Here is a 15,191-nt window from a genome sequence, read left to right as displayed (position 1 = left end):
GTAATTAAGAGAAGAGCAACTCCCCAAAGAAAACAGTGTGGTGACTCATATGTCAGGTTTTAGAAGCAAGCACAGCAGCTTTCTTGTGCATTGTAGTGCTGTTACATCAAAGGGAAAGTACATCTAACCAGTTTTCACCAAGTAACCCAGAGAATTGTTTCCGTATGTTTTGCATTGAATCCGTTGGAATCTTGATCTAAGGCAAAGACCAGCAAACTATAGCCTACAGGCCAGATCTGACCTGCTACCTATTTTTGTAAATAAGGTGTCATTGGAACACAGCCATACTCATTCATTTCTGTATTACTTATATCTGCTTTCATGCTTAGATGGCAGCATTCAGAGGTTGTGACAGAAATTGTAATATCCACAGAACTGAAAATATTTAGGATACCGGCCTGATCTTCGTGAATGATGTTTGGAGATCAAGACAGCTTCTAATCATAACTTTTTAAAAGTTATATAAATCTTCCACATAAATAGAAAGTATGAAGTTATCTTGAGTTGGATAAGAATCTGAGTCCTTTGAAGAATTTCACAATTAACTCTGAAATCAAGTATTTTGAAACAAATAATTAAGAATCATTTTATGTTGCCATTCGCTTGAGCCCAGCCGTTGCCTGTATGCAGAGCATTCTGTTCACTGCTAGAGGTAGAAAGGTTAAGAAGACAGCCTGCCTTCTAGTGTGGGGGAGGCAGATGCCAAACAGTCACCTAGTGTGACAAGTACTGTGATGGAGAAGAACGGAATCATTTTTCTGAGAATTTGTACAGGAGAACCAGGCTCAGTAGATGCTGTCAGGAAAGATTCCTTGTGGAAGTGTGCTTGCGTGAACTCTGGAGAAGGAAGAGGAATTAGCCAGGTGATGGAGGCTTTCCAGGCCAAGGAGATCCTGAGACTGGAAGGGCAGAGCAGTAGTTAAGGAGATGAGACAAAGGCAGTGTAGCTGGTGTCTCTTAAGAGAGTGGTGAGCTGTGAGAGGCTGGTATTGGTAGGGCCAGGAGCTTACCCATTTGATAAACAGTGGAAATGGATTTTAAACAAGGAAGTGTTATGGTCAAATTTGTGCACTGGCTCTATTTTAGGTAATGGTTTAGGGAAAGGGGGTAATAGTGGATATAAGGGGACCCAATTATGAAGTTTTTGGAGAAAAGTGACAGTAGCTTGACCTGGAGTTGTGATCCTGGAAATGGTATACCACTCGGATGTGACTGACTTGTATGGAGGGGGTAGAGGGGAGATGTCAAGCTAGAGGTCCAGATTTCTGGACAGCACAGCTAGGTGGAATGCTGTGCTTCACCAAGCTAAGAAACTAGCAGAGAAGCAGGCGAGGTCGTTTTGACTTTGCTCTGTGCAAAAAGAGGTGTTGAATGTGATGTCAGATATATTGGTCTTAAGTTCAGGGGCAAGTTTTGCTCTAGAGATACAGATTTGAGCTTCATCAGCATATAATACTGTGTTTGAAACAAAGATGAGCTTTCTTAGAGGAGCGATAAGTAAAAAGGGTCTTAGACCAAGGCTGAAGGAATTCAGGATTTATGTATCAGAAAAAGTAGAAGAGCAAGGTGAGTACATTATCACAAAAGCTGAGAGAGGAGTGTGTTTCAGGGAGGGGAAGAGATTAATTAGTTAATTATGTCAGATGTTGATGAAAAATAGCCTGAATTTAGCAGCGTGGCAGTGGGTCAGTGATCATCTTTAATGAAGTGGCTGAGGACTGAATGTGAACCAAGGAACTGCAGACTGTCAAGATGGGCAGCTCTGGGCAAAACTGGCTGGAAAGGTCATTCGATGGGGTTCTTCACTTTGAGGGGTAGGTTGGAAAAGAGTAATAGCGTTTTTGAAGTTAGAGAAATATGTTTACATGACAATGGAGAGGGTCCAGAAAAGAGAATCGAATGTACAAAATTCTCAAGAGGGGAGTAGAGATAGAATCTGGAATACAGACGAGGGAGGAGGGGTTTGGGCATTAGCTAAAAGGACAGTTTCAAATAATGCAGCTTTAAAAACTCCTTTTGTGTGTTTGTCTTAGAGTAAAAGTTTATTCAGATGGTCACATCGAAATCATCTATCACCTGAAAATTAACCTGTAGGTACTTGGATTTGCAAAACGGATTTTAAATGATTCACATGTCTATGTTCATTGGGTCTTTGCACACTTGTTTTCCTTTTATGATTATTACAGTTAAGACCAGTGGTTCATTCAGTCAAATAACATGCAAAATTCAGTTGAACAGCTAAGGTTGTATTTGCTTTCGTTCTTTTTTTCAGGCAGCTCACCTATAAATTTGTATTAGCTCTTTTTCAACACATATATTTAACCCTGGGTTAAATGTCAGAAATGTTCATATTTTGGGGGAAGCCTTCTGGGATTCAGTCATTTGATTTAAGGGGACATTCCTTTTGTCTGTATCTAGTAGATTCTTTTTTTTTTTTTTAAAGATTTTATTTATTTATTTGACAGAGAGAGATTACAAGTAGGCAGAGAGGCAGGCAGAGAGAGAGAGACGAGGAGGCAGGCTCCCTGCCGAGCAGAGATCCCGATGCGGGACTCGATCCCAGGACCCTGAGATCATGACCTGAGCCGAAGGCAGCGGCCTAACCCACTGAGCCACCCAGGCGCCCCTGTATCTAGTAGATTCTTTAACAACACAAATACCACTGGAAATCTTAGTTGTATGTCTCCACTTCTAATCGTGTGCATTTTCAGCTGCAAACTATAACAAGAGAAACGCGTTCTGGCTTGTTTAAAATGTGTTTTAAAAAATGATTTGTCTTCAAAATACATTGCTGGCACAGGTTAGAAGTGTGAATAATAGCCCTATTACAGAATGGGGACCTAGTGCGCACGGAGGTTAAATGATTTCTTCTGGGGCGGTGGTGAGGCGTCATCTAGGAGTTACAGTAACAATGCCAGAAAGAAATCTTAATTTGCTGCCAGGCCACATTTACACATTAGGCTTTCACTGGTAAATGGAAGTGAAGAAATGGGGAGCAGTAAAGAAGAAACTTCTGAGCCAACCCTGTGTTGAGACTCCCGGTGTCTTGGTAATTGTGAACTCTCGTCATTCCAGTAGCCGTGGGGAGGTAGCGTACGGTCTGCATTTAGTCATTCAGCATTCATTGCTAGCAAATGGCTGACCAGTTTATTGTGCCTGGTTTCGTCTAGCAGATAGACGGGAAAGCTCCTCTAGAATGAAAGCTCCTTGAGATTAGGCACTTTGTTTACTAGGCACCGAATAAATATGTTTAATATAAATTCTGAGTTTATTTGAGAACATGTCATGTGAACCTGTGTAGTATTCTAGGGCATGGCTTTATAAGCATGGGAGTTAGCTGACCCCACATGGGGAAAAGTTAGCCTTGTTTGCTCCAAGTAAGTACCAAGGTAATCTGGGCTCCCTGTTTCTAAGGCATTGTGGCATCTGGGAAATTTGCATGTAAACACTTGATAGATGTCTCCTTCTCGACCTAAAAATTTTTTCTAAAAAAGAAAAACCTCAAAATATATTTGTTGGCTTTTTTTTAATTTCAAGTGCTGTGTAATCTTTCTCATAAAAAATCAGATGTTGTAGAAATTATTATCATAAACGGTTAAATCCCCTGAAATGCCAACTTACGTTCCAGAGATATGCTCTGTTGACACCCACAGTGTCTTTGTTGAACATGTGGCTTTTGTGCAGTTCCCTCAAGGGCCCGTGCACTATCAACAGCTTCCACACCAGCAACAGGAAAGGCGCGGTGGTTTTCTCTAAACACAACACACTGCTTTTAGCTTAATTTATTTGATCCAAAAAATTACCTTTTATTCTCAGAAGAATCCATGACAAGTGTTAGAGCTTAGGAACTTGTATCATTCAAAAGCATCAGAGGGTGTTCTAAGGAAATCGCATCTGGGTGAAGGAGAGCTAATGGCTGTATCTACTTTGTGTGTATCAGGAGTAAGAGATTGATTCTTACACACCCTTGTTCTGTACAGATGAATGGTTTGAGTTCATTTTGACACCTTACTTCTGCCAGCTTATTTCTTCTTTACCAAACATTCAGATGTTTATATGTAGTTAAGATAAAACAGCAGTGAGATCGAGAGGCTTCTGCCTTGTTATACAAGTCATTTTTATCACCTCACTTTATATTTCATTGAAAGCAGCAAACCAAATCCCAACCAAATATCTGCCAGCAATGGCAAACCTGGTGCTGTGAATGGAGCCGTGGGGACCACATTCCAGCCACAGAATCCCCTCCTAGGGCGAGCCTGTGAGAGCTGCTACGGTAAGTTGTCTCCTTCGCGACCTGTGACGAGGCACGCGGCCCTGTGCCGGCTCCGCTGGGTGGGAGGTGTGGAGCGGCCCTCTCGCCGGGCCTGAGGCACACGGCTCAGAGAGCAGGACCATGGGAGGACATGGCCACCCTTCCCTTTGGACTGGACACTGAAGTTTGGTCTTGGGTTTCCTCTGCTTCGCTTCTGTGGGGTGCTCTGTGGAGCATCCCATGGCAGTGTTGGCCAAGCTGCGTTCAGAGCTGTTGCTGGCTTTGTGCAGACCCTGTCCCACAGAATACACCAAGTCCTGTTTTGGAGTTTTTTAGTATACTTTGACAAAGGCTCCAGAAAATTCTGTCAGGAAGACCTGTGTGTGGATGAGGTGCTATTTGTAATCCTCAGACCCGGTTCTGTCAGAGCACACTGGTTTGGGAGAAGCTGCCCTACGATGTTTGCCTTTGCTTTCAGGGCCCCCACGTATTTATCAGTATCTGTCCATCTCTGAATCCTATCAGACATGGGCAGTATTGATTTGGCCTGGATGTTAAATTGGTTTGGTGAGATGGAGTAATTGATACACTTTTTAAGAAACTTATTTATTTATGTATTCATTCATTCATTCATTCATTTATTCGAGAGAGCCGTGTGCACAGGCACAAGCAGGGGCAGCGGAGCAGCAGAGTTAGGAGGGGGAAAGAGAATCTTAAGCAGGCTCTACACCCAGTGCGGAGCCAGATGTGGACTCGATTGTTACCACCTTGAGATCATGGCCTGAACCAAAAGTAAGAATTGTATATTTAATTGACTGAACTACACAGGCACCCCGATGCACTTTTTAAAGCTTCTTGCTATTTTATTGTCTCTCTTGGCTTTCCCTCCCCATTTTTTGTATTTTTAAGATTTTATTTTTTTTAACTAATTCTACACCCTCTGTGGGGCTCAAACTCACAACCCCGAGAGTCGCATGTTCTACCAACTGAGCCAGCCAGGTCCCACTCACTTTTTGTGTTTTTATATATTTAAAATCTCAAACAATAGCATAATCTGTTCCTGGACATCAGTGACATTATAATCCATGTTTCCTTACAGTCAGAGTGCTTGGGTGGGAGAGGGAAGGAAACGAATATTTATTGAAAGTCTACTTGGTGCTCAATTTTTTCTCTCAACAGCTCTTTGGAGGGGAACATGTAGTTTACTACCCTAAGGGCATGGGAAAGAGGGACATTGCGTCCTCTGCTCTATACTACACACCAAACTTTGCGTTAGAAAAGAATTTTATTAAGGGGCACCTGGGTGGTTCAGTCATTAAGCTTCTGCCTTCAGCTCAGGTCATGATCCCAGGGTTCTGGGATCGAGCCCCGCATTGGGCTCCCTGCTTGGCAGGAAACCTGCTTCTCCCTCTCCCACTCTCCCTGCTTGTGTTCCCTCTCTTGCTGTGTCTCTCTCTGTCAAAAAATTTAAAAAAAAAAAAAAAACTTTTTTATTTTTGTAACTAATCTGTGTACCCAGTATGGGGCTTAAACGCACAACCCCAAGATCAAGAGCTATATGCTCTATCAGCTGAAGCGAGGCACTCCTCTAGAAAAGACTTTTAAAACCAGGTCACATAGGGGTACCTAGGTGGTTCAGTTGGTTAAGCATCCGATTTGATTTCTGCTCAGGTCATGATCTCAAGGTCATGAGCTTGAACCTCGTGTTGGGTGTGGACTCTGCTTAATATTCTCTCTCACCCTCTGTCCCTCCCCACTCATTCTCTAAAAATAAATAAATAAATGAAAATAAAAACAGATCATATAATTACCTTACCTGAAATCAAGGAAGGTATGATCCACGCAAATTGCTGACTTCATAGAAATGGTACATTTCTAACCATTTTTCTTGCACCATGGAAGCACAAAGTGAAATAATTTGTGGAAAATTAAATTCTTTTGGTGATAATTTTATATGTATTGTATCATGAGTGTCTTTGAATTGGAAACTCTTAGATCAATATTGAAGTTTATTTGTATTTAAATGAAAATAAAAAGAATCATGAAGACTAGTGGTGGCTTAATCTGTCTTATTTTTGACTTACCCCTTTTTCACTCATATATAGTCTCACATATCCCTTTAAATAATTATTCTGTCTTTTTTTTTTTTTAAGATTTTATTTATTTATTTGACAGACAGAGATCACAAGTAGGCAGAGAGGCAGGCAGAGAGAGAGAGAGGAGGAAGTAGGCTCTCCGCGGAGCAGACAGCCTGATGCGGGGCTCGATCCCAGGACCCCGGGATCATGACCTGAGCCGAAGGGAGAGGCTTTAACCCACTGAGCCACCCAGGTGCCCCTAAATAATTATTCTGTCATTTTTATGTGTGCATAACAAGTAAATGATTTTTTAATACTTATTTTAGACTCATTAGATAGTATCATAAAATGTATCTCATAACATGCATGTAAGTTTTATCTTTATAGAGATAAAATTTGGTGTTTTCTTTTTGTCACATTTTTAAAAAGATTTTATTTATTAAAAAAAGATTTGATATATTTTAGAGAGAGAGAGAGAGCATACACAGGGGGTGAGGCAGAGGGAGATGGAGAGAGAGAGAATCTCAAGCAGACTCCTCAACCTGATGCAGGGCTCAGTCTCATGACCCTGAATCGTGACCTAAGCCGAAATCAAGAGTCGGACACTCAATTGACTGTGCCACACAGGTCACTTTTTAATTGCATTTGAGTTAATTATGTAAGAAGAAAGGTGTTTACTGACAAATAATAAATGCCTTGTTATGGTTAACTTGGATAAAAATGTCTACTTAAGTATGAGTGAAATTTTATATTCAGAATAAAAAATAGGTCCATGCCTAATATTTAGGATTCTTAAAATTTGTGTTTTAAAAAAATCAAATTATTTGAGTTATTGTTTCTAAATTATAAGAGGGAAGGTTTTGAGGCTGCTGTTTGCAAGGAGTCCACTAAAAATAATACATGATGGGTGCACAGTATTATTCTCCATAAACTAAGACGCAGTTTGATTGTAATGGTCTGCATATTTTCTGTTGTTGACATTGGCTTGTGAAGTGTTAGTTGACACCTTGATGTAGATGTATGGTTTGAACATTTTGACCTGATGAAGGTAACTTACAAATCAGGGGGAAGAGTATTCTAAGGCAAATGTAGAGAATTATAAGAATTTTTATGTACTTCATTAAGTTAATGTTTCAGTGCCAGTGTTTCCTATCTTAAACTTCAGATCCGTTGTGGGAATACTTGCAGGCTATACGGCAGTGATTCGAAGAGCAGAACAAAACTGACAACGGCTTGCAGCATTTCGCTAAGTGATAAATCAGCCGAGTTACTAGATCTTAAGCATTCCGTGATCTTGGCTGCATATGCTTACTTGATCTGAACTTACGTAGTCTTGAAAGGGATTCTGTTTTTAAGGGGAGAATTATTAAAATGATTATTTATTTTGTTCATTTAGTAAAATAAGGAAATGGAAAACAGTTACTTATTTCTGACAGATTCCTGCCTTAATTAGTGGGGCCTCTTTCAGCACTGTAAACTCTGAACCATCAGTTTGGAGACCCAGACTTCAACTTTAAACACTAATTCAATAATAGTAATACCTTTCTAATAACTTATTTCCAGAAACATACACATTAGTCAACAAAACTCCCTCAGTAATAGCCCAGTATGTTATTTAGGATACTTCTTCTAACAGCTTCTCTTAACAGGAGCCACAAGTACTCGATATATATATATATAAATAAATGGTTTAATGAATTCAGAGTCTTGAAAAATCCGTGCGTGTATTGGACGTTTATGTTTGGTGAACTGGGGAAAGAAAAGTGACATTGTAAACAAGATGCCTTTGGAGTATTTTTAACATATTTGATGGTATGCGGATTGATGTTACAAATCATACAACACTCTGTTTTCTTCCTATTTCTCCTCTGTCTTTAGCTACACAGTCTCATCAGTGGTATTCTTGGGGCCCACCTAATATGCAGTGTAGATTGTGTGCAACCTGTTGGCTCTATTGGAAAAAATACGGAGGCCTGAAAATGCCCACCCAGTCAGAGGAAGAGAAGTTATTGCCCAGCCCAACGACAGAGGTATATGAGCGTCAGTCTTTTATGTTGAGAAATGTCATTCAATGGCTCGATACTCCTTGGAAACACAAGTACAGTACAGGATAACTTAAAAGCAAGCAAAGCTGTTTTTTATAACTAAACATAGCACCATCATATTTATGGTGGGCGTGGAGAGAGGGCAGGGACAAATCACTTTTTTTCAGGTATTCAAAATATTGTTCTTGTGTGATTACTCAGACAAAGGAACAAAGTGTGTGGGAAGTGTCAGCCTAAGCAGAGAGTTTACAAATTAAATGTTTTAATTGCTTTTTTGAAAACAGTTTGCAACCTTTAAATACTATCAGAAGTATGTCTTACTACATAAAGTAGTAAACAGGAATTGAACGTTTTCCTGCCCCTGGGCTATCATAGGAGGGACAAGAAGGTGGTATGGACTCAGTCTTAAGGTGAACGACAAGTGAAATGTGATTTTGGTAAAATTCTCATAGATTGCAGGTATAAGCACTTAGGTCGACCAAGAGGGAGACTTCTTTTTTTTTTTTTTTTTTCCAATTTATTTATTTTCAGAAAAACATTATTCATTATTTTTTCACCACACCCAGTGCTCCATGCAAGCCGTGCCCTCTATAATACCCACCACCTGGTACCCCAACCTCCCAACCCCCGCCACTTCAAACCCCTCAGATATGGACTCTGAAAAACAATCTGAGGGAGACTTCTTTTTAAGGGCTAACAGGATCTCAGGACTCCTTCACTATTACAAGAATAAAATTAACCCCCTTGGCAGTTTTTTATGATTGTGAAGGTGATTTCAATGTCAATTTAAAAACAAAAGTAGAGGAAGGAGTGCCCTTGTTGTGACGAGCACAGGGTGATGTCTGGAAGTACGGAGTTCCTATATTTTGCACCTGAAAGTAATGTAACACTGTATGTTAATGAACTGGAAGTAAAAGAGAAACTTAAAAAACAAAAATGCAGGATAACACACCCTCCCATCCCTACCCAGTTTTCTTCTCTACCTGCCCTCTTCTCAAAAATGCATAGCTCTAAATTTTCTCCTTTGGGGGTATGGTGTTAAGTTATAGTTGCTTCAGTGGAAAATGTAAAACTTGCCATTTCTTTGAGGCTGATGCCAGTGGCATTCTATCCTTCACGTGTCTGCCGATGTCTCATTTTGCAGGACCCCCGTGTTAGGAGTCACATGTCTCGCCAGGCCATGCAGGGGATGCCAGTCCGAAACACGGGGAGCCCAAAGTCTGCAGTGAAGACTCGCCAAGCTTTCTTCCTTCACACTACGTATTTCACAAAATTTGCTCGTCAGGTCTGCAAAAATACCCTCCGGCTGCGGCAGGCAGCAAGACGGCCGTTTGTTCCTATTAATTATGCTGCCATTAGGGCAGAATGTAAGATGCTTTTAAATTCTTAACCTTATGTGTTGTGCTTTTGACCATTTTCTCTCCTTGCCTATCTCTCTCTTTTGTTTGTTTTTTTGTTTTGTTTTTGTTTTTGTTGGCAATAAACATAAGTTCTTGTGTACAGCCTTTTATTTGGTTTATTTTTTTAACATTGTTTTTGTCTGCTGCCATTTGTATCATGCCAACCTAAAAAGGAGACACTGGAAGTCCCTCTGCAGAGCGGACAGCGCTCAGCAGAGAAACGGGGGGAGGCACCCTTGTCTAGGGAGGTCTTGCCCGGGTGGGATTGCCCGAGCACCCTTCCGAGAAGGCACTCTGACCTGTAAGGTCGTGCCGCGTTGTAACCCCGAAGGATGGTGTCCCGGTGAAGCCCCAGAGATGAGACATGCAGTTTGCATGGCCTCATTAGGTTTGAATAAAATTTGCCAATTTACATTCATTAGAAATTGCATGTCTTTGTAAATCTCTCATTTTCCCATGAACCGTTTACAGTCGTACAATATTATGGAAATTCACAGGGCTTCATAACAAACATGATTGTGGACATTATTGGAAGATGGAGCAAATTATGAATGGATTTTAGTGCCTTTGGGTGACTTTTCTGAAAATACATATTTAGTTTTTAGAGGCTAGTGACCAAATTTATGGTTGAGCATTCTTCCTATTTGTCCGATTTGGTTTCCATTTCATAATCATACATATACTACTGCATACCATGTACATGACTGTTCCTGTCATTTCCAACATGCTCAGTCTTGCTTATGTTTCATTTTTTTTCTCGTTAGAACAAAGGTCATGTGTATCAGTGAATTGTGGGTGGTTCTGCTATTACCACGTACCCCTAAAATGTATCCATACTTCGTGCGCCAGCTCTGATTCTAGTCTTGCCATTTTAGTCGCAGGCCAGGCGGCCAAGTTGGAGCCATGCAACTTTCTCCCTTAAAGGATGAGCAAACTTGCTGTCTGGCTTAATGGATAGGAAACCTTACAGACATTTAGTAGATGCTCCTTCTTTGTGAGGAAAAAAATTTCTTGTTATGGGATGTTCCATTTTGATTTAAGAAGGGTATCCATATAAGGAGTGATAACTGAAAATCATTTTTTGTTCCGTGCTGTGTTGTACAAGATGATTTTCAGCAGAACGGTTGAAAGGGTTTATGACTTAGGGGTAAAAGCTTTATAAGGAGAAGAAAAGTGCTTCGTAAAGAGGGTGGAAAATGGCACTGTTCTCTGAGTCCCGTGGAGGGGAATTTAGCTCCATCAGACTCATGTGTGTTTGGAACTTAGGCTGATACTGATATTTCGTGCTAGCATCTCTGAGTGCATGGATTTATGCTCTTACCATTTCCTTAACCATTTTAAGGAACTGGAAAATACTTGCTTTCATCCAGACTGCTTAGCTGATTTAAAACACATTGATATAGTTTCTTAACTAAACAGGAGAATAAAACATATGAGAAAGAGAATTGAGTGAAATTCTTCCATTAAAATTGGCCAGGATCCAGTATCATCTTTGTTCCTATGAATGGAAAAGAAATCATCACCAACTATATTGGCAGCTGAGGAAGCTTCTGTTTCCCATGGCTCCTCTGTTAGTTTCTCAGTTAATATGCAAATTGCCTTTATTTTTATTATTCTTCAATGAAGTGTATTTTACTGTTACCTCATTTTATGTATTATTCCTTAATTGAAAAGCCATACTACTAAAAGGGGGGGTCAAAGTTAAATTACATGTGTTTTATTTCTATACTCAAATAGCTATAATATAATAATAATAATAATAAAAGAACAGAGTCATTTGGTGTGATGAGATTCAAGGAGCATATTTTATTTTGCATTTTCCTTTTTTGGTCAAGTTACATATGGAATCACATTCTCAATTTTACCTTGAAATTTAGAATTACAAAGTGTCAGCAGCCATCTACTGTTTGTTTTTGTTTTTTTCCCAGACAAGGAACTAATAAACTGATCGAGCATCTAACTGATTCTTACATCATCTTCTCCAGTCTTATATGTACCTCTTCAACAGATCCCTTGATCTTGGAGAAGATAAACCTTTAATTTAATAATTTGATATCCATAGGCAACTGTGTCTGTGGTCCAGCAGCAAAGCATAGGTGTATTGCTTTTAGTAAGCTTTCCTTGGTTTCTAAAGGGCGATGGTGACCCCCATCCCTCCTCAAAAAAGTTAATCCCTGTGATGCAGTGTGAGTCGGCGTTCAAATGAGATGAAAGCAGAAGATAGGGATGGATGGATCAAGAGTGCTGATTGATGCCTTTTAGAGTAATCCTTCATAATATTCAGGAAGGTCAATAGTTTTCCCTGTAAACTTGAAAGTTCTAAGTACTGTAGAAGCTGACCCCTTCCACGGCTTCTGGCCTTGGCAGCACCATCGCGATCAGTGTCGTAGCCACAGTTCACAGGATGACAGACTGTGCGAGAGTGAGGGGAAGAGCTAAGGAGACAAATTCTCAGATGGTGCAGAGCGTAGTGGTAACAGTGCTTGGCTTACAAGTTGATTTTTAGAGGACATTTGGGGCAGGGGGCTTATTACAACAGTACTCTTCTGGCCTTTTATTTTTGTTAAGAAAATGGTATTAAAACAGTAGAGTGAAAGGTGGAAATTTTTGTAAACCCATAAAGTATCACAGAGAAGACATAAAAACAAAAAATGTCCCTGGGAAGGGAAGCTGGGAAGCTAAGGCAAAAGAGTGAGGTGGGAAGGAGACTCCCCCCGTTTATTCTTTTAAACTTTTTCAGTTTTGAGCCATGGGAATACATTTCTTTCATTTCTTTTTTTTTTTTTTTTAAGTTTAAGATTTTATTTTATGTATTAGAAGCATGAGCAGTAGGGACGGACAGAGGGAGAGGGAGAAACAGATTCCCCACTGAACAGGGACCCTGATGTTGGGCTTGATCCCAGGATTCTGGGATCATGACTGGAGCCAAAGGCAGATGCTTAACTGACTGAGCCACCCAGGTGCCCCGAGAATACATTTCTTTTTTTTTTTTTTTTAAGATTTTATTTATTTATTTGAGAGAGAGCATGAGAGGCGAGAAGGTCAGAGGGAGAAGCAGACTCCCCACAGAGCCGGGAGCCCGATGCGGGACGCGATCCCAGGACTCCGGGACCGTGACCTGAGCCGAAGGCAGTTGCCCAACCAACTGAGCCACGCAGGCTTCCCTGAGAATACATTTCTTATTTTAAAAAATAATTTTAAAAACTTAAGTATACAGCTAGACCAATGTGTTGAAAAATAAGTATATCCAAGAAATACAAATATATATATAGAGAGAGAAGGTGATTTTTTAAAACCAAATTCCACAAATTTCTATTTGTTTTAATAATACGCCTTTATATGTAAATATATAAGTCCATTACACTAATAACTAACATCAGTACAATGCCTGAGCCTGTTCTACCATGGAGATAGTGCTTATTAAACAGAAAGATATTGTGTCCTTGACACAATTTGCAGACCGATAGCATGGGTTGTCAAGTCTCCGACAGCCTGTCTCTTCTCCCCCAGCCCTTGGTAAGAAAGTCATGGTGTGTTAATGGTGTTCTTTTCCTTGGTTCTTGCCATCAGACATGACACTGAGCTTCCTAAGGACTTTGTCAAACATCTGTACAATCACCCATCACCTGATGAGCACAGGGTTACTATTTGAGATTCAGGAACCTCAGAAACTGAGGTTGAGTGGAAGTGGGTATGTTCACAGGACTCCGTAAATGAAGCCAAAGTCCCCGGAGAAGTGGGTCCCGGTGACTGACCTGTCACCTCTGTAGCTTGCATGGGTGACTCTGGTTTCTGAGTTGAATGACCTAGTATGCAGTTCCTCACGTGGCACCTGGAGCCACATTCTGTTTGAAGATGCTGATTCAGCTTTGGAAGTATCCCAAGGACCTGCATTCAGAAGCTTTAAAATAGAAGTTTTCCTAGAGATGTCTCAGCAGAAGTTAACTATTAATAATTGTATAAAGTTGTGTGAAATTTTAAGCTCTAATATTAGGTGAGACTAGGTTTGGTTTGGGTATTTTTGGGTAGTTTGTTTTGAATAAAAATTCATTTTTGAATGGACATTAAATTTTTCTAAGGAGACAGAAGCGGCTACAGATCATATGGCCATTCCCCTTTATACCATCTTCAGAGGTAACCATTGTCATCCTGTCTAAAGTATCCAGAGATCCTCTATCTATACCAGTCAAGTAGGTGTATTCTTTTTTTGTTGTTGTTTTAATACAGGTGTTAATGTCCATACTGTTCTGCACCTTGCTTCTTTAGTTAACAGATCTCGAAGGCCACTCCATACCAGTACACTGGGAGCTGCCTCCTTTTCTTATCAGCTGCATAATAATCTGTTTTATACTTTCATTCCTGATTAAACAGATTTTTAGGTTATTTCCGGTCTTCTCTATTACATGTAATGTCACAACAAATACCGTTATACAGATAGCATTTCATATTGATGTGTGAAATGTGTGGGTGGGCCACAAGACAGACCCCTAAACAAAATAGCTGGATCAAGGAACATGAGTTTGGAATTTTAATAGTCACTACCCAGTTAGTTACCCTTAGAAAAACCACAATTTGCGCTCCCATCCCCAACGTCTAGGGAATGCCTATTTCTCTAGAACCTTGCCAGCAGTGTTCTCCATCTTTGAAACCCTTGACTAGTTGACAGATGACCTGTAAGTTGTATTAGTTTCATTTCTCATTTTGAATGAGATAGAAGTCTTTGCATATATTTGAAAACCATTTGTTTTTCCCTTTCTGTCAGCTGTTTTTGCCCCTGGCCTGTTTTCTATGAGAAGTCTTACTGACTTGTGAGAACTTTTTATATTTTAAGGACATTAGCTCTTGATCTGTGATACACAGTGCAAATATTTCCCCCATTTTGCCTTTGACTTTGTTTATGATGTATTTGTCAAGCAGGTTTTTTTTTTTTTTAGAGATTTTATTTATTTATTTGACAGGCAGAGATCACAAGTAGGCAGAGAGGCAGGCAGAGAGAGAGGAAGAAGCAGGCTTCCCGCTGAGCAGAGAGCCTGATGTGGGGCTTGATCCCAGGACCCTGGGATCATGACCTGAGCCGAAGGCAGCGGCTTTAACCCACTGAGCCACCCAGGCGCCCAAGCAGGTTTTTTTAAGAACATAGTTGAATTTATTATTTTTTAAAAGATTTATTTATTTTGAGGGGGAGGGGAAGAGGGAAAGAGAATCTCAGTCAGAGCCCCCGCTGATCGTGGAGTCCAACACATGGGCTGGATCCCACAACCCTGAGATCATGACCTGAGCAGAAACCAAGAATCAGATGCTTAACTGACTGAGCCACCCAGGTGCCCCCACTCTGATTTTCTCTTTCTCTCTCTTTTTTTATAATGGCACCTGGATTTTGTGTCTTTAGAAATTCCTTTGCAATTCCTTGAAGAAA

At 40.3% G+C, this 15,191-nt stretch overlaps 1 protein-coding gene across 2 annotated transcripts in view; it reads left to right on the top strand.

Moving 5' to 3' along the window:
- MTA3 (metastasis associated 1 family member 3) overlaps positions 1–15,191 on the top strand; it is a 161,638-nt gene that overhangs the window by 124,651 nt on the left and 21,796 nt on the right. For both annotated transcript variants that reach the window (XR_006386011.1, XM_044261670.1), the window contains exons 12-14: positions 4,149–4,273; positions 8,209–8,360; positions 9,520–9,742. Coding sequence is in view for 1 of the 2 variants with exons in the window: in XM_044261670.1 (XP_044117605.1) it covers positions 4,149–4,273; positions 8,209–8,360; positions 9,520–9,742 (500 nt within the window). In the remaining variant the exon portion in view is untranslated. The remainder of the gene's footprint in view (positions 1–4,148; positions 4,274–8,208; positions 8,361–9,519; positions 9,743–15,191) is intronic.

This window comes from Neovison vison, chromosome 8, assembly GCF_020171115.1.
Source record: "Neovison vison isolate M4711 chromosome 8, ASM_NN_V1, whole genome shotgun sequence".
NCBI lineage: Eukaryota > Metazoa > Chordata > Mammalia > Carnivora > Mustelidae > Neogale > Neogale vison.
The sequence above is the reverse complement of the archived record's forward strand: the minus strand, read 5'-3'. Positions and strand labels throughout refer to the sequence as shown.